At 37.9% G+C, this 23,259-nt stretch overlaps 1 protein-coding gene across 2 annotated transcripts in view; it reads left to right on the top strand.

The window, feature by feature from the left end:
* Nucleotides 1-1,244: 1,244 nt before the first annotated feature.
* Nucleotides 1,245-23,259, top strand: part of LOC127798503 (vacuolar sorting protein 3) — a 51,008-nt gene continuing 28,993 nt past the window's right edge. The window contains exons 1-2 of one of the 2 annotated variants that reach the window (XR_008022408.1): nt 1,245-2,528; nt 6,987-7,262. Coding sequence is in view for 1 of the 2 variants with exons in the window: in XM_052332114.1 (XP_052188074.1) it covers nt 1,395-2,528; nt 6,987-7,262 (1,410 nt within the window). In the remaining variant the exon portion in view is untranslated. The remainder of the gene's footprint in view (nt 2,529-6,986; nt 7,263-23,259) is intronic. The other variant, XM_052332114.1, reaches the window with a different exon arrangement.

Genomic DNA, 23,259 nt, shown 5'->3' with positions numbered 1-23,259 from the left:
TTGGTTTATTCGGTCTATTGAAAATTTTAATTTTTTTTTATTTTTTTATTGGTTCAGTTTTCAATTTAGTTTATACGGTTTATATTTGGTTATTTGGTTTAATCGATCGGTTTGATTTGTCTCTTAATTCGATTAATTCAATTAATTCAATAATTGAACTGACCGTTTGCATATCCCTAGTTGTTATTACAGTTTTTGCTAAAATTAAACATAATATAATACTAATACATTTATGCTTTGGCTCTTGGTAATAAATGTCACTCGCCCATTTTTTTTTTATTCACACGTAGTGTTCGAATTTCGTCTAATTAATTCTCAGAGGCAGATAACCTTCCCCTTGATACACTTTCTGGGTAAATTTGGATGTGAATATAATTTATACACACTTAAAATTGAATATTCCGTGCAGTCTATACAAAATTTTCTTTCTAACCTTATTAATGTCTTTTAACTAAATAATATAAATACTAGTTTTTAGTAATAATTCTACTTATAAAATTATTATACTGGTTCAAAATTTGATATTTTCTATATAAAATTTAAAGTGTTTTACCATTGCATTGGCCCCGTTTGTTGCAACTTAATTAAAGAAATTATAGCTTATAGCTTCTTAGATTATAACTTCTAAAACTTAGAATAAGTTGTGAACATGTTTGCTGTAACTTCTTAGAAGTTGTAGTTAAATAGTTGTGGTGTTTGATACCATAAGCTGTAAAATAACTTATTTTTGTATAATTGTCCATAATACCTTTAGTAGTTATAGAATGATAATTTAAAAATTAATTAGTGTATATGTATAAGTTTCAAGTGTTATAAAAAAATTAATTAAAGTATAGAGAGAGAGGAAGAGATTTGAAAATGAAAATGGCGATAGAAAAGAAAAACCCATGATTGCGTAGACAAAAGATTAATTATTTACTAAAAATAAGGGCAAAATTGTCATAAAAATATAATTATTTAAGCAGAAGTTGTAAAAGTTGGGATACCCCAGCTTTGAAAAAGTCAGCTTTTACCCCTTCTAAAAACTAGTAAAAGGCATAAGTTAGAATTCTATAAGTTAAAATAAACACTATATCCTAACTTTTTTTTTTAAAACTAGAAATTACAAGTTAAAATTTTTAAATTACAACAAATAAGGCCATTATATCATGCGTCCATCACTTATCCTTTGAGCAAGGAAACGATGGAATGGAGAGGGGGTAAAGGGCTATTTTGACATTTCGTCGATCTAAAGGCGCTCACGTTGCGTGCGTGTCCGCTCTCGCTCTCTCTCTCTCTCTCTCTCTCTTCTCTCGCTCAAACAGACACATACAGAGCTACCATTCTTCGTCGACGACGTCAATGGTGGTCACTCCAGAGAAAAAACCCTAGTACCATCGAATTCCGAAACTCTGATGGCCAAACTCGAGCATTCCACTCGAACCGTACTGGAACTTCTATCAGATTTCAGTCCCTCCACTTCTTCGTTTTTTCCTCTCTCTTCCTCCATCCGATCTCTCGCAATCTCCACTTCCTCCGATTCCCAAACCCTAATCTACGCGGGCACAACCTCTGGCGGCGTCCTCTTGCTCTCCGTAAATTTCGACACAAGAACTGTTTCGTTTCTGCGACACGCTTCGGTGAGCGAATCTGCAGTGGATTATTTGCTCGTAATTGACCATGCTGGCCATGTTGTGGTGTTTTCTGGTGGGTTTTTGTTTCTGGTGGACTCGCTTTTTCTCGGACCGGTGAGGAAGATTGGGGGTCTCAAGGGGATTAGTGTGATCGCGAGGAGGGTGCGTAGTGGTGCTTCGGAGTGTTCTGATTTGGTGGTGCGGGATGATGGTGGTGGTTCTAGTTCGTCTGAGTTTTTGAGTGCCCGCCGGATGTTGCTGAAGCTTGGAGGTGGTGGTGGTGGTGGTGGGATTCGATCAAATGGCTGGAAAGCAAAAGAGTCCGAGCTTCGCAGCAACGATGGTAATTCCGTTTTCTCAATTGTGATAGGTAGGAGATTGATCTTGGTAGAGCTTGTTTTCGGTAGTAGAAGTGGGAGGAATGATGGGCATGGGGATGGAAATGGTGGGTCTTTTGTAATTCTGAAAGAAATTCAATGTGTTGATGGGGTTAAGACCATGGTGTGGCTTGATGATTCTATAGTCGTTGGCAGTTTAAGTGGGTACATTTTGTATTCTTGTGTTACTGGGCAAGGCAGCTTGATATTTTCACTTCCCGATCCATCCAGTCCTCCGCGTCTCAAATTGTTGATGGAGGAATACAAGATGCTGTTGTTGGTGGACAATGTGGGGATTAGTGTTAATGCTCGGGGGCAACCAGTTGGTGGAAGCTTGGTATTTCATCGGGCTCCTGATTCTGTGGGGGAGATAGCCTCGTGTATAGCTGTTGTAAAGAATGGGAAGATGGAATTGTATCACAAAAGATCAGGCAACCGCATTCAATTGGTTTCTTTTGCTGAGGAAGGAGTTGGTCCATGTGTTGTAACTGACCAAGATGGGCGTGGTCAACTTATTGTTGTTGCAACACCATCCAAGGTATGCAAAGCATGGTGATTATTGGCACTAGATTGAAATTTTCATTATTGTCATTGTATTTAGACTTTAAATTGTTTCAGACCTTGGTTTATGCTCAAAATCTTCATTTTTATCTCTGTAGGCTTCTTTTAGTCACCTTCAAATTATAGCGAAGGAGAGAGATTCCGTAGTGCTTGTTTGTATTGCATGAGATATCTGTCTGACTCCCCTATGAAATTAGGCACTTGTATGTGGGCTATTTGGTACTTTTGGCTTGGTAGTTGTAGAGTTGTACTATAGCAAGCTACTAAAGGTTGTACATTTGAAATGGCAGCCTCATTGACGCCAAATCATTACTATTGCCTATGTTGGATTAGTATATAAACTAATCCAACCGAATCAAAGAATTATTGAAGTACATTTTCAAAGAACATTTTGTCTCTCTCTTGTTTCTCTCTGTCAATCCTGCTTCTATCTCTCCCCACTTTCTGCTTTTTCTCCTTCTCCAACCTCCTAATCTTTGCCCTAAATTATTAGAGAATTTAGCCTGTCAGATTCAAGGACCTGACATTTTGGTATCAAAGCAAGTCGTAGGCCACCGCACCATGGCTGATGGAACTTGGATGAAGCAATTCGAGGCACCATTGCAACAAGTGAATGTAACTGTTTCTGATCTCCATGCTCAAGTAGATTCGCTGGAATCTGGATCCAGCCAAAATCATGATGTGATTCTGGCACTGGACAGGAAATTTAAGGCTTCCATGGACAGATTAGCAAGAAGATTGGACACTTTCATGCTTATGTTCTCCAAACTACCTCAGGTGAGTCTTCCAAATGATTTTCCTTCCAAGGAACAGTCTGATCCAATCCTCCAAGGAAACGGAACAGTTCGTAGGACAGTTGGTTCTTTAGAGTTTGAAATTGAACCGAGAAAATATAATTGAAGAGCTGTAGAAAGAAGGAAGGAAGTACCGGCTGCATCTAATCAGCCTTATTTTCCATTGCCAAAGCTGGAAATACCTATGTTTGAGTGCTGAAACCCTAGGTGGTGGATTAGGTGATGTCAAAAGCTCTTTACCTTGTATAATATTCTGGATCAGCAGATAATTACTTTAACCTCTGCTTATTTGAATGATGTTGTGGATGCTTGGTTTCAAGGATGCATCCGGTTAAGAGATAACTGCCAATGGACAGATTTTGTGGAGGCTTTTTGTGAAAGATTTGGTGATAGAAATATGGCAGATGTTGTGGAGGAATTCAATAAATTGAGGCAGGAAAATTCTGTTTAGAATTATTAGGTGAAGTTTGAGGAGCTTTAGTCTTTAATGTTGAACCTTAATCCTTTTTTATCTGAGGCATATTTAGTCTCAAGCTTTATTAGCGGCGCGAGCGAAGAATTAAGACCTACAGTTAAGAGTTACAGCCTAAGACTGTGAAACAGGCAGCTGAAAGTGCTAGGTTACAGGAGCTTACTGTAGAAGCTTTGATTAAGAAGTAGATAATTCATATGAGAGGAACAAATTCATATCCCAGTCAGCAAGGGAATCATTTAGTGGTAGTGAATCGTCATAGATCTAACCGAGAAGCAGCCAAAAATAACTAGAATTACAGGAATATAACTGTTTGTCTGACTGTTACTTCAAATCAGGAGGAAATTTGGTAGTGTGGAACAACGTAGGCAAGTCAGTTTGTGTTATAAGTGTGGGGATAAATACATGCTGGGACATCAATGTAAAAGACAATTGTTATTGTTGGAAGGAGAAGAGGAAATATAGGAAATGGAGGAAATTCCAGTGGCAGCAACTGAAATTGAAGAAGAAGATAATGGAGAAATATCACTGCATGCTTTAAGGGGATTAGCAACCAGCAAGATCATTAAGGTAGAAGGTAAGGCTGACAATCATAAACTAATAGTGCTCATTGACAGTGGAAGCACCTATAGTTTTTGGACGAAAATACAGCAAAGAATCTAGGTTGCAGGCTTACAAGCACCCAACCTCTATCAGTGACTCTGGCTAATGGCAGTAAGGTGCTCAGCAAGTTCTCATGTATTGACTTTCAGTGGGAAATGCAAGGGGAGAGATTTGCAGCCGATTTGAGTTTGTTAAAACTTGGTGGTTGTGATATAGTATGGGGTGTAGATTGGATGAAAACAGTCAGTCCAATCAGCTATGACTTCTGTAAATTGGAAGTCACCTTTGAGAAAGATGGGAGGAGGTTGACTCTTGCCGGCAGCTTAGACACGGGCTTATACAAGATTATCACAGGAAAAAGGCTGCAGAAGATGCTGAAGGACAAGCTGGCACAAGTGGCACAGTTATTCTCCATACAAGCCTCTGAAGAAATGGAGGAGTTGCAGGAGAAATCCTGTAAATGCTATGTGACTGTCAGCAGCCAGTCTCAACAAAAATTGGAGTACAAGCTTGACTCTTTACACATGCTTTTAGTTGAGTATGAGGACCTCTTTGTAGAACCTACATCCCTATCACCTTAAAGATTGTTTGATCATGCTATTCCACTTTAACCTAATACCGAACCTATCAATATTCGGTCATATCATAATCCACTGACTTAAAAGACTGAAATTGAGAAATTAGTGAAAGACTTGTTACAAAAACCCATCATCCAACCTAGCCATAGCCCTTTTGCCACACTAGTGTTACTTGTCAAAAAGAAGGATGGCTCTTGGTGATTTAGTATAGATTATCGTTAATTAAATGCCATAACAGTTAAAGATAAGTTTCCCATTCCTATTTATTGAGGACCTTTTGTATGAACTCAAACATGCTACTGTTTTTACTAAGCTTGATCTAAGATCCGGCTATTATCAAATTAGGATGAGACTATAAGACATTCCTAAAATAAGCTATATGAATGTCTAGGGCCATAAGCTTATTATGTTGATGGGTTGGATGCTTATAACGTAGGCTATTCTTTTACCAAATTTTCATACAACTTCTTGAAAATGTTATTAATGGTATCATATGTTGTCAAATTCAAAATAACTTTTTGCTTATTTTTATTTTTTCTCCAAATTCATCATCCATATCTGTACCCATTCACTTCTCTAACCACACGACCATTGAGGTCGGCTCTATAGTAATCTTTTCTTCTATTAGTTATTCTATATCAATCCTCTAAATCCTCCAAAATTTTGCTTTTATCTCTTCTTTCGATTTAACTTATGGTGCATATGTACTGACTTTGGGACTCTTTTCTCTTAGAATGATTTTTGCAACAATAATCCTATCTTCCATTCCATTCCTCATAAGGTGCTTTTCAGAGTATTAAAGTTTATATTTTGACTCATCAAGCATTTTAGTCTTTTAACCAACTCAGCTTGTCTTCTGAAGACAGATAATATTGATTTTTTTCCTTATAATCACAGTTACCACCTTTATAAATTTCTTTGTCAAACAAACTCTTTTTTGTCCAAGACCTACCTGTGCCTTTTGTTTATTTTACTTAAAGTTATGTTGGTAGTCCAATGTTTTGTGATCCAGTTCAGTCTTTGGTCCTGGACATCTTCTTTACCCACATTTTTCGATGATGCAAGAATCCTTGTGGATTTAATATTACATATGGTGTTGACTTATTGGCCCTAGCCTATTTTCCACTTCACTCGGGCTCCATTTGTTGTTAAGAGGGTTATGCCCCAACAGAATAATATTTTACTAGAATTTTAAAAGATCTAACAGTTTTTATGCTGCTTGTCAATTACCTCATGCAACACTCATCCTTGATCTGGGCTTAGGATTGGCTGTGATAAAGAATAATACCTTCACCACTGCAAGTATACTGATGGTTAATTTACAGGTAGAATTGTGATTAATTATGCATCTCTGGAAGAACAAAATTATGTACAGAGTCTACAGACGTTGACAGGTAGTAGATAATTAACATTTGTTTGTTAATTTCTGGGTCAGACTCCCTAAAGGCGGTATTGAGATTTTGATTTCCCTGTCCCCCTTATTCATCATGAAAATTATAATTATTCTATACACACACACACACACACATATCATTTGCAGCAATTTTCAAGCACACTTCGTGGCCAATAGTCACAATCATCTTTCTATTGCTGTAGTATAATTGCAAAAAATTGGCCTTGGGTGTACATCTTTATTTCCTTCTCTCTCTCTCTCTCTCTCTCGATTGTTTGACAAGAAAACAAAATTTAGAAAAATAGCATCAAGGGATGCAACCCATGTACATTAACAGGGTAAGGCAGAATAAAACCAGGCCTTCCAGTGCCTTTTTTTCTCTTTCTGTTTGTTGCAAAAGTAAATCAAGGGCCTTCATTGTCTTGTTCAATTCTTTGCCTTTGAATTGTATGACAGCAAGGTTCTATGCATGCTTTATAGCAGCTAAAAGATGCATTTATTGCTCCATGGCTCCTATGTGACATGTAGGTTGGACATTTATACTAAGGGGGTTGGAGAATGTTTAAATAATTATACTGTTTCATTTTAATCTCAGGTTATTTGCTATAGGAAAGTATCTTCTGAAGAACAAATTAAATACCTTTTGCGCAAGAAGAACTTTAAGGAAGCTATCACCTTGGTGGAGGAGCTTCAAAGTGAAGGTGAAATGACAAAGGAAATGCTCTCCTTTGTCCATGCTCAGGTGGGGTTCCTTTTGCTCTTTGACTTGCGTTTTGAGGAAGCTGTAAATCACTTCTTGCTGTCAGAAACCATGCAGCCTTCTGAAATATTCCCATTTATCATGAGAGACCCAAACCGCTGGACATTACTGGTAAGTATGTTTTCTTTTTCCTGTTGGTCTCAATATTTTGCATCTTCTCTTGTGGCCTTTCCGGTCCAGGGATGAATTTTTTTTATTTATATTTTTCATGATAACAGAAGTTCTTATTATATTGCTTCATAATGCTGCTAATCATGCTGGCTATTGACCTGCAAATTTAGCTACAAAATATCCTTTCTGACAAATTATAAACTAATTATAAACTAATGCATTCCAGATTGGGAAGGGTTTTTATGGTAAACTTGTTTGTTTTTCGTTTTTATTCTGTTTCGTTTTTATTTTCTGTTCCTTTCTTTGAATAACTATATTTGATTATTTTGGACTTCAGCTGGGAAATCTTGCATCACTTGCACAACATACAGGTTTACAATGCTTAATAGGAGTCACATGCTTATTCACATTCAGTCAAAAAGGTGATTAATTCAGTGACCTGATGTGGTGACAAGCTGTTGTAGGAGTTGTTTCTGGGTTTGTTTAATGAACCAATTTAGCCAGGGATAAGGTGGCTATGGCAAGTTAGTATGGTCCCCACCTTTTTAGTGTGATCTTCTTGATTGGGAATTGGAATCCTTGAAATATCTTTCTAACATTTTGGACAATCATTCAAGAGTGGGATGGATGTGTTTTTGCAGTGGTCAGGTGGTGGAGCCTTTTCTATGATTCTATCTACTTGTTCCATGCAATCCTTTGGGACAAATGTAGAAAGCTTTTTCTTTTTCTTTTTCTTGGAGAAATGGAGCTACTCTTAGGGTGTTGCTTTTGTTTGCACATTATCTGTTGGCTACATTCTCACCTTATGATAACTTGAGAAACTTGAGGCCATGCAGTGGTAAATAGACGCTATCTGTGTAGAAGTGATGGGGAATTGGTGCCCATCATCTTTTGGATTGTGTGGTAGCTCTGCATTTGGTGTCATTTTTACTTTCCTTTTGATGTACAACAGGTGATGTTAGCTTTGGCCATAGGTTTTTGAATCACGGAGTTCACGCTGCTCTCGAGTATGGAAAGATGATCCCTCTTTGAACCACATGTCATATTGGCTTGAGAGGAATATAATGTCTTTCAAGGGTTTTGAGTGAGTTTTTTTCTTTTTTTGTTTACATTTCTTTGGTCTAAGGGAAACCATTCTCGTTTCGCCTTTTTGTGGCTTAAGGACTAGGGAGGATTTGTATGGGATTTCTCTTGGTCTTTTTGTTCGTATAGAGTTATTTACTCAAATTGGGCAACAACGTACCAACATGTGCAAAATATGAGCATGCCTGAGATGAGGATATGCTAAGATGAATGTGCAACCATACAAGAAAAGAGAAAATTATAGATGAGATTATTAGCAATAAGGTTGGAGTGGCTTTTATTGAAGATAAGACGTGGAGACGCCATTAAGATGGTTTGATCATATAAGAAGAAGATCAATAGAGGTTCCTATGAGAAGAGTTGATGGCATGGAATATGTAGTTAGCAAAAGAGGTAGAGTAAGATAAAAAAAGAACTTGTTGGGAGACACTTAGGTTTAGTATTAAATATATGGGCATTACTGAAAAAAGGGCAATGGATAGAAATGAATTGAAACCTAGAATTTATGCAACCAACTCCACATAATGGGTTAAAGTCTTGATATGATGTTGGTGTAGTGATTTACTTAAAACCTTGGTGGCAACAAAAGGTTGCTTCTTTGTGTCTAGAAGGTCATGGGTTTGAATTGTGGACACTACCTTTTTGCAAACCAAGGGCAAAGTTGCACACAAGACGATCCTCCCTTGACCCTCACAACGCGGAGAAGTGAGGAAAATATAGAATGGAAGCAGTTGGTAGCAAAATAGGTAGAGAAGTCCAAGAAAAACATGGTAGGGAACTCTTTAAGGCATGACTTTAGTCATAATGGGCATGGGCTTATATAAGATGATTGTAGATGGAAATGATCAGTAAGCTAGAATTTATGTAGCTGACCTCATTTGGTGGGAATTAAGGCTGTGCGTTGTTGTTTGAAAAATCTATATACAGAATTGAGAAAAAATAGAAGAGGGAAAACAAAACTTTTAGGGAAAGAACAAGATCAATCTCTATTAAGCTACGGTTTCAAGTATTTATACTAGAACATTATAACTGCCATGTACAAGCTACCTATGCTAGGTACGAGGTACAACTAGTTTATATAGTACATCTAAGACAAGCAGGCACATACATATCATATGTGCCTAGCTTGGAACAAATATATTCAATCCTTAGACCTTGAAGAGAGCCTTAGTAAACAGGACATCCAGCTAATCCATAGTCCCAACAAATGCTGTAGAAATCTCACCTGGAAAACAGTTTTTCTCACACAAAGTGTCAGTCTATTTCAATATGCTTGCTCCTTCCATGAAAAACAGGATTCGAGGCAATATGAAGAGCAACCTGATTATCAAACATAAACTGCATAGAACCTGAATTACCAAACTGCAGCTCCTTAAGAAGCTGTTTCTACCAAATCAACTTGCATGTAGCTAATGCCATGGCTCTATACACATCTTCAGCACTAGACCAAGAAGCTACTTGCTGCTTTTCTCTTCCAAGAAACCAGATTGCCTCCAACTAAGACACAATAACCAGAAGTGGACTGTCTATAAAATGGACAGCCTGCCCAATCAATATCTGCATAACCAGTCACACTATATGACCTTTATCCTCAAATAATAGATCTTTACTAATTGAACTCTTAATATATTGCAAAAATATGCACCAAAGTTTGCCAAGGAGGATCCAAAAATTGGCTAACCACACTAACAGCAAATGCAATATTTGATCGAGCAACTGTAAGATAATTCAGCCCTCCAACCAGTCTCCTATAATGCCCTGGATCATGAAAATAGGCTCCCCTTGTCTAGGAACAAGATTAGAATTAGGATCCATGGGGATATCAATAGGCTTAGAATCCAACATCCTTGACTCTAGAATATTAAGGGCATACTTCATTTGAGAGATACAAATTCCATGCTGAGATCTAGCAACCTCAATACCAAGGTAGTCAGGGGCGAAAGGGGCTTTGGCGCTATGAACCTTGTATCGCCTGAGGCGCTAGGCGTTAAAATACCACTCGCCTAAGCAAAGGAAGGTGCTAAATTTAAAATATATATATATATATATATTTAATATGAAAAAGATAACAAGACAATATAATATATAACATTAACACACAAAATATAAGTTATCTCACATGTTCAATATTTGTATAAAAATATAAACAATGTTAAATACTTATAGGAAAGCAAACAAACATACAATATAATATAAATATTTACACAAAAAATACAAGTTACATAATTTATATAAAGTTATCTAATATATAATATTAACGTACAAACAATATTATATATGAAGTTATAAGTTACATTGTTACAGGCTTATTGTTGTGGCAAACATATATAACTCTCTTGTTGCAATTATTAAATGATTATGGACTAAAAGTCTGGAACAAAAAATATATATCATAGAACATAACAGTGACTGTCGAGCAACAATTAGTCAAATGACTAACATTTTTTATATCAAATTGATGAAGAGGCCAATGTTTAATGGAAGCCACAGAAAGAAACAAGTGGGCGGAAGCCACAAAAAGAAACAAGTGGACGGAAGCAATCTTAGCCATAGGGGAAAGGCATCTCCATAATCAAGACCAAAGATCTATGTATAACCCTTGGAAACAAAACGGGCCTTCGACCTTTCAATAGAATCATCAGGACCAACTTTAATAGTAAGAACCCATCAGCAACCAACCAAGGATTTCCTGGGAGGATTAGGCACCAAATCCCAAGTCCCATTAGCAAGTAAAGCAAACATCTCCTCATCCATGACATGATGCCAACCAGTGTGAGCAAAAACCTTTGCAACTATTTTAGGAATAAAAATAGATGAAAAAGTAGAAACAAAGGCATAAAAAATAGAAGATAAATGATGATAGCTCAAAAAAGTGTAAATGGGATGAGGATTACGAGAAGAATGAGTACCTCTGTGTAGAGAAGGCTACACAGGATCCGAAACTAAAGGAATAATGGCATCTATAAGAACTGCATTTGAAGGAATTGCAACATCTGAAGAAGGGAAAGAAACCAAACCATTTGAAATAGAAGGCCATGAACGACGTTGATATGTTAAGAGAGGACGAGAAGGAACAGAGAAAGTATTAGGAGAAGAAATAGGAGGAAACAAAGAAGAAAAAGAAGGAACACGAATAACCTCATCAAGAGATGAGGAAGAAGAAAGAGACGAAGAAGTAAAGAAAGAACTAGATTTAAAGAAAGTAACATCAAAAGAAAGGAAATATCGATTAAGATCAGGAGAAAAACAATTATACCTTTTTTGAGATTGAGCACATCCCAAGAAAGATATATTTAATAGAGCAAGGTGATAATTTGCCCCTTCTTAGGATAAAAGATGAACATAATAGGTGGAACAAAAAATACGAATAGGAAGAGGGTATAAGGTTTCATGAGGAAAAAGTAGCGTATAAGGAATATGTTCATTAAGAACAATAGAAGGCTTTTGATTAATGAAATAGCAGGAATTCAAAAAGAGTAGCATCCCAAAACAAAAGAGGAACATGCATATGAACCAATAAGGTACGAGATGTCTCAATGAGATGACAACTTTTACGTTCGAGGAACCCATTTTGTTGTGGAGTATGTGGACATAAAGTCTGATGAAGAATTCCATGAGAAGACAGAAAAGATTTAAACTTGGAACAATATTCCTAGGCATTATCACTTTGAAGGATATGGATAGAAGAATCAGATTGAGTCTTAACCTCATTATATAATGAAGTGAATAAAAACAACTTAGTTTGAGCCTTCATCACATACAACCATGTACAATGAGAATAATCATTAATAAGAGTAACAAAGTAACAAAAACCTTGTATAGATTTAACTCGACTCATACCCCAAATATGAGAATGTATAAGAGAAAAAGGAGAATCAACTCTTCTATTAATTTGACTTGAAAAAGAAGAGAGTACATTTGCCCAATTGCCAAGATCCACAATCTGAAGATTGTAAAGGACAAAGACGGGACCATCTGTTTTAGTATAGACAAGTGAGGATGGCCCAATCTACAATGAATTGACAAAGGTGTGGCTGTAGTAACAGTACAAATAGATGGCAAAGAGAGATGATAGAGCCAAAACCAAATTGGAATCAAAGATAACCCAACAATCAAGAGATTTAGTCAAATGACTAACAGAGATTAAACTATAAGGGCAATGAGGTATATGCAGGACTGAACTAAGGGATAAGAAAGGCAATGGATTAGCTTGGTCTATACCTGTAGGATGGCCTTAGAACCATCAGCCACCGTAATAGAAGGCCACATATTTGATGATTCAATATGAGAAAACAAATATTTATCACCATAAATATGTTCAGAGGCTGCAGAATCAAGAACCTAGGGACTAAGCATGGAATGCGATACACAAGTGGAAGGACAAGAATTTGCTTCTGGAAAAGGAACAGAACCTGCAGCTTGTGCAACTGAGGCTACGGAAGTAGATGCCTGCTTAGTTGCTTGGAATTGGTGAAATTCAGCTAACTCCCTGGAAATTAAACTGAGAAACAGCACCAGGCCCTGAGATAACTCCCTGACCAGCTGAAACTGAGGTGGAAACAGAATCAGCAGGTAGCTGGTCGGTGGTATCATCCATAGATGCCACATTTACTTTAGGTGGATGGCCATGTAATGCATAACAGGTCTTTTTATAATGACCTGGTTTGCAACAAAATGAACAGAAAGACTGTTTTCCCCCTTTTCCACCATTTCTACCATGCTGTGGCTGCTTATTCTTGGATTGATTACCAAAGAATGTAGCGTGAGAAACCATAATTGACCCCTCAGCTACAGAATCAGGACCAGTAAAAGATGAGTACTATGCAGCAATCTCACAAACACTTCTTCCATTGTAGGAATGACAGATCCACTGAGAATTTGTGTTCTAACACTCTCCAAGTCAGGTCCTAACCCAGAAGCACCATGAACAATTTATTGTTCGATAATATTTTTGGTGATTGGCAGCATAATATTGAAATCCGTCACCAGATTGAACCTTTCCCATATATGTGGTCATATCTAACTCTCCTTTTTGAAGATTTAACAAGGTACTAATAATTGTATACTAAAGAAGGGTGCTGTTGGTATAAAGCCTCTGCATGTGATCATATATCTACACAACTTCCATAAACACAAAAAAGAGGCACTACATCTAGCTCAATGGACTGCCACAACACAAAAACAAGCTGTGCATCAATTTTATCCCATAATGTCCTATCTTTTTCTGGTATCTCGCTCAAACTTCTTAGTTAGATGATCGCTAACCCCTTGGCCTTGAAACCACATTTTAACTGAGGCTAACTAGGAAAAATAATTTTTCCCATTCAACCTTTCGATTGTAATAACAGGAGTACTAGATATGTTTGGAACAACAATAGGAGACTTTTTTTTTTTTTTGAAATAAATGAGCCCAGATATTATATTGATTAAACCAAAAGAGAAATACAACAATCCTTAGAAAATACCAGCCCCTCCCACCAAAGACCCAGTACAAGAGAATTCCATACAATCCATTTGCCCCCCCCCCCCAACAAAACACCAGCCATTAGGGAGACCATGACAACCCAAAAACTGACTTCATTGCCAACCAACCTAGTAGAGAGAGAAGAACTTATCTACCAAGAGCATAAGCAGACATGAGGACCTGGTCCACAGAGTAAGGGAAAGATGGCTCCACAGTCCTAACCCAAGCCACTAATCTGGCTAGCACCAAGTTAAAAATATCAACTGCACTTGACCTTGATTTTGGAAAACTAACCTATTCTGCTCTAGCCATACTGTCCATAGTGCTGCATATAAAAGAGACTTCCATACCTTTCTTTGTCCTTTACCCCAAGCAAAATAATCCCACTGGTCAAAGAGACCCCCAACCGATCTCAGACATACCCACTCATAGTCCCACCATCTAAAAATCTGTTGCCACAAGCCCAAGAAAGTCTCACAATAGACGAAGAGGTGGTCCACAAACTCTGGAATAGAGCCACAAAAGACACAAAGTAGATTACCCCCTGTAGAATTCCCTTCCTTCCCAGATTGCCCTTTGTATTAATTTTCCCCCAAATGACCAGCCACAGAAACATCTCCACTTTTGGAGGAGCTAAATTGCCCCAAACACGAGCTTCCACATAATTAATTGGGGGAACATTGTATCCAAACATCAATGAGCAAAGTCTCTCATTAAATGAGTGTGATGAAAATGAACCTGCCCCTTCAAATGACCAAAATACTCAATCCCTGTTAGTGTTAGTGCCCTAAATGCTAGATTTACACTATATGTGATGTATGTGTTTGGTGCTAATGATGTAATCTTGTAACATATATAATTTTATATATGAGGTCATATCTTCATTCAAACTTTCCATTTTTATTTATGAATGAGTCTTTAGATATGACACAGATTTCCAGTTCAGGATTTCTTAAAAGTATTCCTGGTCCTGAGATTTATCAGAAGGGGAATATGATTTATTCATTATGGACCAGCACATGTGCTACTACCATTATTTAGCATGAGATGCTAATAAGTATGAGTGGTGAGTCATATACCATCTTGCATGAGATGCAAATAGTAGATATGTGAGTGGATATTAGTTGAACATCTACTGAATGTGATCCCTGCAACAGATCACATGGTTTTAAGGATTAATGATCTGTTGCTAGTTCTCGATTGTGTATTTGGTCCTTTGATCGGAGGCAACAAAGTTGTTTTGTGCATTGGTGTCGAAGATTTGTTGTTGAGCGGAACCATCCAGAGTAAGTTGTAAGAATGCTCTCTATGTGGTCGTTGGGTAGTGGTGTATGGAGGTAAATGTTCATTGATGGGATCCATTGTCCTCCATTAGATGAAGTGAACATTCTATGTGGTCTTAGTTGGTTGTGGTTGGTAAATCCCTGGCCACGGTGAGCATGATTGGTAAACTGTTACCGATGTCAGGAGTTGTTCTGCGATGCTACCTTGATCACACAGTTCTAAATCTAGCATAGTTACCGAGTTCTATGAGTTTAATCAGTCCATGACTTTCAGTCGATTGAGATGCTGGACAGTGGAAGGATTATAGGACACGGTAATTAAATAACCTTAATAGGTTCATCTGAAGTTCGGACTTTCATTGCCGTTAAGATCGTTCTGAGTCTTGGCTAGGGATACTTAGGATCTCTCAAGATGCTATGGGGATTTGGAGAGATTCTCTTAGTAGGTTGAAGCGTTCGACCGACGTTAAAGAGTTGACGTGTCTTTTCTGCTACATGGTTATGAACCTAGAAAGTCACACGCACATCGAGTGTTGTGTCGATTAGTGATCCCTCGTTGCAAGTGTGTTCCTTTTCATTAAAGTGTTAATGAGGTCGGTTGCGATTATGTGTCATCCAGTGAGATTCGAGTGTATGGGAGACCGCTAAATGTTAGCGGCACACACCATTAATCGTTAACGAGGCCTTGGTTTCACTAAATGTTGGTGAAAAGGCTATTATTGGATAATAGCAGGGCAAAGTGTAATATATAGTATTCTAGGTGGTTGCTGGCACAACTTGTTGACCGGTTGTTAAGAGGCTATTGACCGTTCAGAACTGTCGATTATTTCTAACATATTGTCAATCGCTTCTGCCGGGCACAACCTCCCATGAAGTGCGTATATATGTGTGGAGATGGTGGAGGATGCACTTGCACGTCTAGAAGATTGGAGAAGCTAGGAGAGAAATCTAGAGCTCTCTCTCGGTAGCTTCTTCATCCTCCTTGTTGCTTCTTCTTCATCCTCCTTTGTTGCAAGCTTGAGTTTTGTGCTTGCTTCCAACCTCTTGCTGGTTGCTTCTCCCTCTTGGGTCTTTGTTGTTAGACAGCTTCTTGTAACCTTTTCAACCGCTTTAGCCTTGAGTCACCTTCACCAAGAGGGTGCTAGTCGTGCTCTGGTGAAGGGTTCAATGGTAGCTTGGGCGTGGATGGACTAGGTCCTCTTTGTTTGCGGAGGCGGGGTGGTCACCCGATTTGCAAGTATGTGGAGGTCTTTTGGAGCAGCTCACGTGGACAACCGACAGCGACAAAACGTCCTAGAGGTATTTCTATGAACCCCCCTATGGATGGTTTTGCTATTTTGAGCGTGTGAATGACTAGTACCGGGTCATGCAAGGGCCTCTTTGCTTCCGTTGTGCGTTTGTTTTGGAAAAGTTTTAAAACCCCATATCCCTGCATTGATCCACCAAGTTTGGTTTTTTGGGCCTCATCGTTTCAATCCCCCCATCCACTTACTAAATGTACTCGAGAAATAACCCTCAGTAGCTCAACCCTTATAGACTCTTCTCTTTCAAGAAGCAGCTTTCTCCAGTTAAGGCACCAAAACCATTTGTTATTCACCTAAAACCCCAACTCTGCCACCCTCTTCCCTTTATCTAGAGACACCACGTAGAGCTATGGGAACAAGCCCGAAAGAGAAGAGGTACCCACCCAAATGTCTTCCCAAAACCGAGTCATGTCACCCTTACCTAGGCAGATTTTTATCCCTTCCATGGCCACTGACCGAGCCTCATTACTACTGGTAAAAGATCCAACAATGCCCCTCTACCAAGAACTAAAACTCTGCCTAACCTCCATGTGAAAGCATGTTGTATTAGCAACAGTTAGTGTATTGGCATCAGTACTTCTTTCTATTTGATTTATTTCGTTGCTGTATTGGTTATGTTAACTCATTAAGTTGTGTACACTGTTAAAGCAGTGTAAGAGGCTTACTGTTATATATATACAACAATGCACTTCATTTTAGTTTACGTTTTTCAGTTAATGAAATATGAAACTAGTTGTTCCTCCAAACTCTCTCTCTCTGATTTGTTTGTATTTTTCCCTAGGGTTTTCCTAAAATCTTTTCATGGTATTAGAGCCATAGACGAAAGTCATGGCATCCAATCCTTCTCACAATATCTCTTATTCTCTTCCTCCTCCTCGATCATCCTCCTTGCTTTCTACTGCCTCACAATCTAATTTTGGTGCAATTGCGAAAGCTTTGAATTTCGTTCCGATTAAAGCTCGATTCAGGAAATTATATTTTCTGGAAAGCTCAAGTGTTGGCTACCATTCGAGCATTTGATCTAGTACCGTTATTACAAAAATCGACACCTCCTCCTAAGTATGTATCTGATCTAGAAAGCAGCGATGCTGAGGCTACGAGATTGAATGAGGATTATATGAATTGGTTGAGATCTGATCAACTTCTCCTTGGCTAGTTGTTTTCAACTATTGAACGAGAAGTTTTAGCTCTGGTAATTTAGTGCGAATTTGCTGCAGAGGTATGGTCTACACTAGAAAATTTATATTATAGACAGACAATTGCAAAGTCTTTTCAGTTAAAGCAACAGTTGCATTCCATCAAGAAATCTGATCTCTTTATTAATGACTACATATTAAAGATCAAGACGATTGGTCATTCTTTAGTAGCCATAGGAGAACCTTTACAAGATAAAGAATTGTTGTTGGCGATCTTAAATGGCTTGGATCATGACTATGAAACAGTTGTTGGTCTTATAACCTATCAAATGGATTAGATAGACTTAGAAAAGATTCAATATCTTCTTCCAATGCATGAGCAGAGATTAGCTTCGCAAAATTTGTCGCTGTCATCCGCTGTTTTTGATTCATCTATGTTTTCAATGTTTGTAAATGTGGCTTCGTATTCATCTCAAGGAGGAAATGGATCAGTAAATAATTCTAGAGGAGGTTATAACACTAGAGGAGGAAATTATGGTGTTAGAGGAGGTCGAGGTAGAGGTCGATCATCTGGTGGAAAAAGGATATACTGTTAACTTTGCGGAAAACCGGGGCATTTTGTTGATAAATGCTATCACCAATTTGATAAAATTTTTCAGAGGAACACTAGTCAGTTTGTTAACCGAGGTGGTTCAACTGGTCCTCGTGCCTATCTAGCCTCTCATCGTGACTCTAACGAAGCCTACATGACTGAAGTAGGATCTACTTATGGCATTCCTTATGGAATTGTGTCTTAGCCACTAGAAACTTATCAATCTCCACTTGTTCAATCTGATTCTTCTTGGTTTGTGGATTCTGGTGCCACAAATCACATTACTTCAAATCTCAGCAACCTGTCCTTTCATTCTCCTTATTATGGTGGTGACAAAGTGACTATTGGTAATAGTAAGTCTTTATCTATCTCAAGTGTTGGTACTACTCAGTTTTCTTCCCTTGTTTCATTACCTAATGTTCTTCGTGTTCCTCAAATAAAGAACTTAATTAGTGTGTCTCAGTTAACTCATGATAACAATATCATAACTGAGTTTGACTCAAATTCTTGTGTGGTAAAGGACAAGAACTCCGGACTGGTGCTACACCACGGTCACCTTAAGGATGGGCTATACAAGCTGGATTCTGCATTTGTTCCTGCTACAACCAGCAACTCCGTTCATCTTATTGAGTCTACTGTTTCCATTCAGCCTAATGCTTCTTTAAATACATGTAATAAACATTTCAGAAATACATGTAATAAACAACACTCATTTTGTCATGAGTTGTCCAATTCCCGCATCAATGTAGCTCTTACAGATTCTTCAATTTGTAAACAATGGCATGCACGATTGGGGCATCCATCATTTCATGTATTGCAGCATATTTTGAATAAAATTCAAATTCCTTGTTCATCTTCTATTCCATTTTGTGATTGTTGTAAAGTTGGGAAATTAAATCAACTTCCTTTTAGTGATTGTGATATTACAGCTACGAAACCATTGGAATTTGTTTATTCCGATTTATGGGGACCTTCTCCAAGTTTGTCTATAGAGGGCTATAGATATTATATCATTTTTGTTGATGCTTATACTCGGTATACTTGGCTTTACCCTTTGAAACTTAAGTTTGATGCTCTATCTACCTTTATTACCTTTCATAAATTTGCTGAGCTTCAATACCATTCAAAAATCATAGCTTTACAAACTAATAATGGGGGGGAGTTCAAAGCCTTTTTGCTATATCTTAAAAGCCATGGAATTTGACCAAGGTTTTCATGTCCTTATACCCACCAACAAAATGGAGTAGGAGAAAGAAAGCATCGACATATTGTTGAAATGGGTTTAACTCTTTTAGCACACTCTCATATGCCTCTTAAATTTTGGGTAGATGCTTTCCAAATTGAGGTTCATACAATTAATTTGCTTCCTGCTTCTTCTATTCGATTTTGTACTCCAGTTGAACTGTTGTATGGAAAATCACTGAATTATCTTTTGTTACAACCTTTTGATTATGCTTGGTTTCCCTTCATAAGACACAAGCACAAATTTGATTTTCATTCCACAAAATGTGTGTTTCTAGGGTATTGTCACTCTCAAGCCGGGTATAAGTGTCTATATCCCTGTGGGAAAGTTTATGTTTCAAGGCATGTTCAATTTAATCCAAATGAATTTCCTTTTCCTTCATTATTTACTTTTTCTAGTACTTCTTCTTCTTCAACCAATGGACCTGGATATTCTACTTCTTATCTTCAATCATTTCCTTCCGGTTCTTCCTCTCCAGAGTAGCATAGTCCTTAAATCCTTCCTTGTCACCTGTTTTTTCACATTCTAATGCCCCCAGTGCTTCTGATGTCGTGCCTATTGAAAGGGATCAACAGTCAAGGGACCAACAACCCATTCCTTCTTATCCTCAAACCAAACCTAGTTCTTGTCCTCAAACCAAACCTAGTTCTGTTTCTAAGCCAAAACCTAGTATTGCACCTTCTATTCATCCAATGGTCACAAGATCTAAAGCTCAACAACTTGTCATCACCTCTCCTCATGCCTTAGTGAGTAGTCTAGAACCTTATTCAGTTTGTGAGGCTTTGGTAGATTCCTGGTGGTTGCAGGCTATGAAGGAGGAATTTTTAGCCTTGCAGCGCAATAATATGTGGGATCTTGTCCCATTTTCTAATGAGATGAATCTTATTGGAAGCAAATGGTTTTTTTGGGTGAAATATAAATCAGATGGTTCCATTCTTAAATACAAAGCTTGCTTGGTAGCTAAAGGGTTTCTCCAAACACCTGGCATAGACTATGGTGATACTTTAGCCCTGTGGTGAAGGCTCCAACAATTAGGGTTTTGTTTTCTCTAATTGTTACATTTGGTTGGAACATCTAACAAGTAGATGTCAATAATGCTTTCCTAAATGATGACTTAGAAGAGGCTGTGTACATGACCCAACCAAAAGGATTTGTGGATTCTAAGTACCCTTCTCATGTATGTAGACTGCACAAATCTCTCTATGGTTTGAAATAGGCCCCTCGTGCTTGGTATATGAAGCTAAAATCTGCTCTTCAACAGTGGATTTTTACTAGGGAAACATCTGATGCATCTCTCTTCATTAAACATATTGTTGCTTATGTGCTCTTTTTCTTAGTATATGTTGATGATATTCTCATAACTGGTTCTGATTCTTCAGTTTAAAGGCGTGTATTCAAGATTTGGAGAGTACTTTTGCTCTAAAAACTCTAGGATCAATTAATTATTTCCTAGGGTTTGAAGCTTTTAGAGATGCAAGTGGGATTTATTTGACTCAATCTAAATATACTCTGGATTTGTTGAAGAAAGCTGATATGACTGATTGTAAACCCTGTGCAACTCCTACATCATCTGGATTTTGTTTTACTGATGACGGTGAAGTGTTTTCTAATCCCTCGTTATATCGAACTCTCATTGGATCTCTTCAATACCTAACCTATACACGTCCAAACATAGCCTTTGTTGTAAACCATATAGGTCAGTTTTTAACTGCTCTTAAGCTACAGCATTAGACTGCTTGTAAGAGGTTACTCAGATACTTAAAAGGGACAGTAGATTATTGTCTATTCTTCTCTCCATCTCCAGGAAATTTGGCAATTTCAGTGTATACAGATGCTGATCATGTAGGTTGCAACACAAGGAGATCAACTAGTGGGCTTTGTGTCCATCTTGGTCCTAATCTGATTGTTTGGAGCTCAAGAAAACAAACTGTTGTTGCAAGATCGGTTGAAGAAGTTGAATATAGGACTATAGCTTAAGGTGTAACTGAGCTTCTATGGTTAAAATCTTTATTCATAGTTGGGATATCCTTGTAATATTTCTTCTAAACCTATTGTTTGGAGTGATAATTTGGCTGCTAAGAGCATGGTTGAAAATCCTGCTTTTCATGGTCGAACCAAACACATTGAGCTTGATGTACATTATATTTGAGAAAAGATTGAAAATGGAGATATTGAAATCAGATATGTGCCCACAGAATATCAGGTTGCTGACATTCTCACAAAAGGATTATCAAAGAGTCAGTTTCAGTTTTTATGCAACAAGCTTGGCCTAAGGTTTTCTCCAGCTCACAGGGTTTCATATGCCTCTATAAATGATCAGCAACCAGAAGGGAAAGGGAGTTCTAATTGAGGGGGAATGTGAAAGCATATTGTATTAGCAGCAGTTAGTGTATTGGCAGCAGTACTTCTTTCTATTTGATTTTTTTCCCTGCTGTATTGGTTATGTTAACTCATTAAGTCGTGTACGTTGTTAAAGCGGTGTAAGAGGATTGCTGTTATATATATACAGCAATGCACTTCATTTTAGTTTACGTTTTTCAGTTAATGAAATACGAAGCTAGTTGTTCCTCCAAACTCTCTCTTTGAATTGTTTGTATTTCGCCCTAGGGTTTTCCTAAAATCTTTTCACTCCACATCATGGATTCCAGAAATGATGCCATTATACCTTGCCCCAATTACTCAACCAATTCCTATCTAGCAAGAACCATTTTTGCCACCCCCTCATTTCTGGACCATAAAATTTTTTTCTGCAGTTTAGCAATCTGTTTAGCCACTCCAACAGGAATTTTGAAAAGAGAGATGTAATATATTGGCAAATGGTTAAGAATTTATTTTATTAGTGATATCCGGCCAGCCATGGATGGAATCCCTGCCTTCCAGGAAGCATGCCAACTCTTAACCCTGTCCATGACTGCCTTCCAAGCCACAACCCTCTTTGGATTAATTCCTGTCAACAATAAAAGATCATATCTTATCCTTATTCTCGGACAAGATCAAATCATTGATTGATTGATATTAGTTTTATATGTTTCCTAAACAGAATGTATCTTCTAGATTTCTGCTGTATCTTTCTGTTATTAGCTGTATCTTTCCATTAGTTGTTGTATTCCAAATTTGTATTAAGTTTCCAAAGGCATATTTGGAAGCTTTCTTATTAGAACTTCCTAATTTATGAAGGAAGTTTGTATATATATTTGATTTTACCCATCAAAGGGGAATAAGATTGAGAGATAACTTTCTTTCCCACATCTTTCTCGACAATTCCCAGCTGGAAACCAGATAGGGAATTGGGAAAGAAACAAATTTGCAGCTCAACAGAGTAGCAGCCTCTAGCAACCATTCTTGATTAACATTAACCGCACAGAGGCTAGACTTTTTAAAACTAATATGCAGGCTGGACATGAGCTCAAAACATCTCAGAATCTGCTTGAGAGTACGTATACATCCTAACTCAGCTGGGCAGAAAATTAGCGCATCATCGGCGAACTGGAGAAGGGGGATTTGCATAGGAGGGGACCCCACCAAGACACCCGCAAACAAATCCAGATCCAAGGCTTGGGAAAACAGCCTGTTAAGACCCTCAACCGCCAATAGTAAAAGAAGTGGGGACAACGGATCCCCTTAGCGAAGTCCCTGCTCCATATCGAACCCACCTGCAATAGAACCATTAACTAAAATCGTTATCTGCTGTTTCAGCACACAGTTTCTTATCCAACCAATCCATTTAGACCCAAATCCCATAGCTTCCATAGCCCCCATGAGATACCCCCAATCCACATTGTTAAATGCCTTACAAAAATCCAGCTTAAGAAAAGCTGCCTTTTTCTTAGCCTTCTTCGCCACTTCCATCACCTCGTTAGCAATTAGAACTCCATCTGGAATATGTTGCCCC

The sequence above is a fragment of the Diospyros lotus genome, chromosome 1 (genome assembly GCF_014633365.1).
Source record: "Diospyros lotus cultivar Yz01 chromosome 1, ASM1463336v1, whole genome shotgun sequence".
NCBI lineage: Eukaryota > Viridiplantae > Streptophyta > Magnoliopsida > Ericales > Ebenaceae > Diospyros > Diospyros lotus.
The sequence above is the reverse complement of the archived record's forward strand: the minus strand, read 5'-3'. Positions and strand labels throughout refer to the sequence as shown.